The sequence below is a fragment of the Equus quagga genome, chromosome 8, assembly GCF_021613505.1.
Source record: "Equus quagga isolate Etosha38 chromosome 8, UCLA_HA_Equagga_1.0, whole genome shotgun sequence".
Taxonomy (NCBI): Eukaryota; Metazoa; Chordata; class Mammalia; order Perissodactyla; family Equidae; genus Equus; species Equus quagga.
Genome location: NC_060274.1, coordinates 119202679 through 119205177, shown reverse-complemented (window position 1 = coordinate 119205177; position 2499 = coordinate 119202679). Strand labels below are relative to the sequence as shown.

Here is a 2499-nt window from a genome sequence, read left to right as displayed (position 1 = left end):
CCAAATATTACACATATTATTTTTACATTTAATTTTTTAGTTTTATTGTGAAATGTATCATAGCTTAAGAAAAGTATAAAAAGGGGCTGGCCCCGTGGCCGAGTGGTTAAGTTCGCGCGCTCCGCTGCAGGCGGCCCAGTGTTTCGTTGGTTCGAATCCTGGGCGCGGACATGGCACTGCTCATCAAACCACGCTGAGGCAGCGTCCCACATGCCACAACTAGAAGGACCCACAACGAAGAATATACAACTACGTACTGGGGGGCTTTGGGGAGAAAAAGGAAAAAAAATAAAATCTTTAAAAAAAAAAAAAGAAAAGTATAAATATACTTGTGTGTATATATATGTATATATATCTTTAAAATAACAAAATCAATTTTTGAGTAACAACCAACCATGTTAATAACCAGGGCCATAACTTAAGACATTTTCTTGCATACAGATTATTTGATGATGCTTATGATGTAGCTCGAAGATGAGTAAATTCTTTTCAGGTCATTCTAGAATCCGTAAGTATTTTCCCATGTAATATGCCTTAGGGAAAAACTAGCTCCTGAATAGTTGACAGCATCGTTTCCCTCCATCCCTAAGGGCCTCTATAACTTTGTCATTTTGGAGGGTGAAGATGAAAGGGTTGAGGAAAGGAGTAACTACTGAAAGCAACAAGGGAACAGCCCTGTTGTACTCAGCTGCCTGCGTTTGCTTGGGTTTCACATAGAGGAACAGGCAGCTGCCGTAGCCGATCACGACACAAGTGAAGTGGGAGGCACATGTAGAGAAGGCTTTCCTCCGGCCAGAGGCTGAGGGGATCTTGAGGATGATGGAGATGACGTAGGTGTAGGAGATAAATGTAGGGATCAAAGAACCAAAAAGAACAAAAACAGCCATTAAGAAGAGGATAAACTCCATGAAAAGAGTGTTATTGCAGGATAGTTTGAGCAATTGCCCTCGGTCACAGGAAAAACTGTTCACCACATTTGATTTGCAGAAGGAAAGATGAAATGTGGCATAAACTGGCCAAATTTGAAAAAGGAACCCAAAGACCCACGACACAATTACCACAAAGTTGCAGGTGCGGCTGTTCATAATGATGTTGTACCTCAGAGGGTTGCAGACTGCCACATAACGGTCCACAGCCATCGCTCCCAGTAATACAAACTCCGTGGTCCCCACAGAAAGATACAGGAAGAGCTGGGTGACACATGCAGTCAGAGATATTGTCTGCATCTCAGGGAGCAGCAACCCCCAGAGCATCACGGGGACGATAATGGATGTCACCAGGATCTCCAAGGCAGAGAGGTGGCCAAGGAAGAAATACATGGGGGACTTCAGACGTTTATCAACACAGACAATCACAATGATGACTGTATTTCCCATTAATGTCACTGAGTAGAGGAAAAAGAATATAGCAAACAAAATGTGATGTAGTTCTTCGGAGCCAGGGAAGCCAAGGAGATAAAATTCAGTGGCACTAGACTGATTCCCCAACATTTAGTTCTGAGCTCTTGTTCCTTGTGAAATCAAGAGAGCAAAGGAGAGATGACATGTTTCTGATCTCAAAAAGATTGAAGACATTTCCAATACGAGAAAATATATCCTGTTCCTAGACTCCACAACATAATGCTACTATTTTCTATACAAGGTGGGTATTAAATGCTTTATGAAGGTTATGTACAATATATCAAGATAAATGTATATGTCTAAGAAGATGAGCAATAGTCACCAATAACACACCCTACGCATGAAAACCCACCCACACCAGCATGTCCCTTTGTCTCTCAATTCACAGGACATCCTGCCACCCTGTCTACTTCCCTGACCACAATATGCTCATTTATACCACCACCCCCTATTTCCTGAATGCAGTAAACTGTCTTCTGTGCCCATTATGTCCGTGTCCTGTAAAATTCTGCTATGTTTCAACAGTTATAAGAAAGTACTCCAAGCCACCCCCATTCAGACATGGTTACTTCTTTTCTTTTTTCTTCTAAACATAGGCTCCATTTGTATTATGTTCATTTTAAAGTTTTTGCCTCAGTTATATTTATCATTTTGGTGGTGTTCCTAGGAAGTGGGGTCTTACCAGGACATTGTGATAAGATAAGAACTATGTGAGACAAAGTATTGAGTCTTTCTTTGACTTCTGGGGAGCTGGCTTCCTGGAATGGGTTATTCACTTCTTCCTCCTTATTTTTATCATAAAAGCCATCTTCCACCTCTCATTTCAGTGAATGTGTCTCCTCCAAGCAGGAAGACCTTCACCAGATCCCTGTTGGTGACTTCTAGCTCTGATGTTGTGATTCCTTTTGTCATCAGATGGCAGCAGAGAGGCAAGGTCCAGAAGAAACTACCATCTGTACTGCATGATCTCTGCCCTGGAGACAGGAGTCAAGAAAACAGCTTCAATATGGAGGCAAAATCCTCTATACTACCCAGGTCTCAAATTTCTAGTTATAGCAGGGAGATAAGACCTCCAAATGGGCAGTCTGACCATCTAACC

General features: G+C 42.0%; 1 protein-coding gene across 1 annotated transcript; it reads right to left on the bottom strand.

The window, feature by feature from the left end:
* Nucleotides 1-545: 545 nt before the first annotated feature.
* LOC124243496 (olfactory receptor 9A4) lies at nt 546-1490 on the bottom strand. The gene has a single exon (XM_046669096.1). The coding sequence runs from the start codon at nt 1488-1490 to the stop codon at nt 546-548; it is 945 nt and encodes a 314-aa protein (XP_046525052.1).
* Nucleotides 1491-2499: the final 1009 nt, after the last annotated feature.

What these genes read in the sequence shown, in the direction of transcription:
- LOC124243496 (XM_046669096.1), bottom strand. Translation starts at nt 1,490, where the DNA reads ATGTTGGGGAATCAGTCTAGTGCCACTGAATTTTATCTCCTTGGCTTC.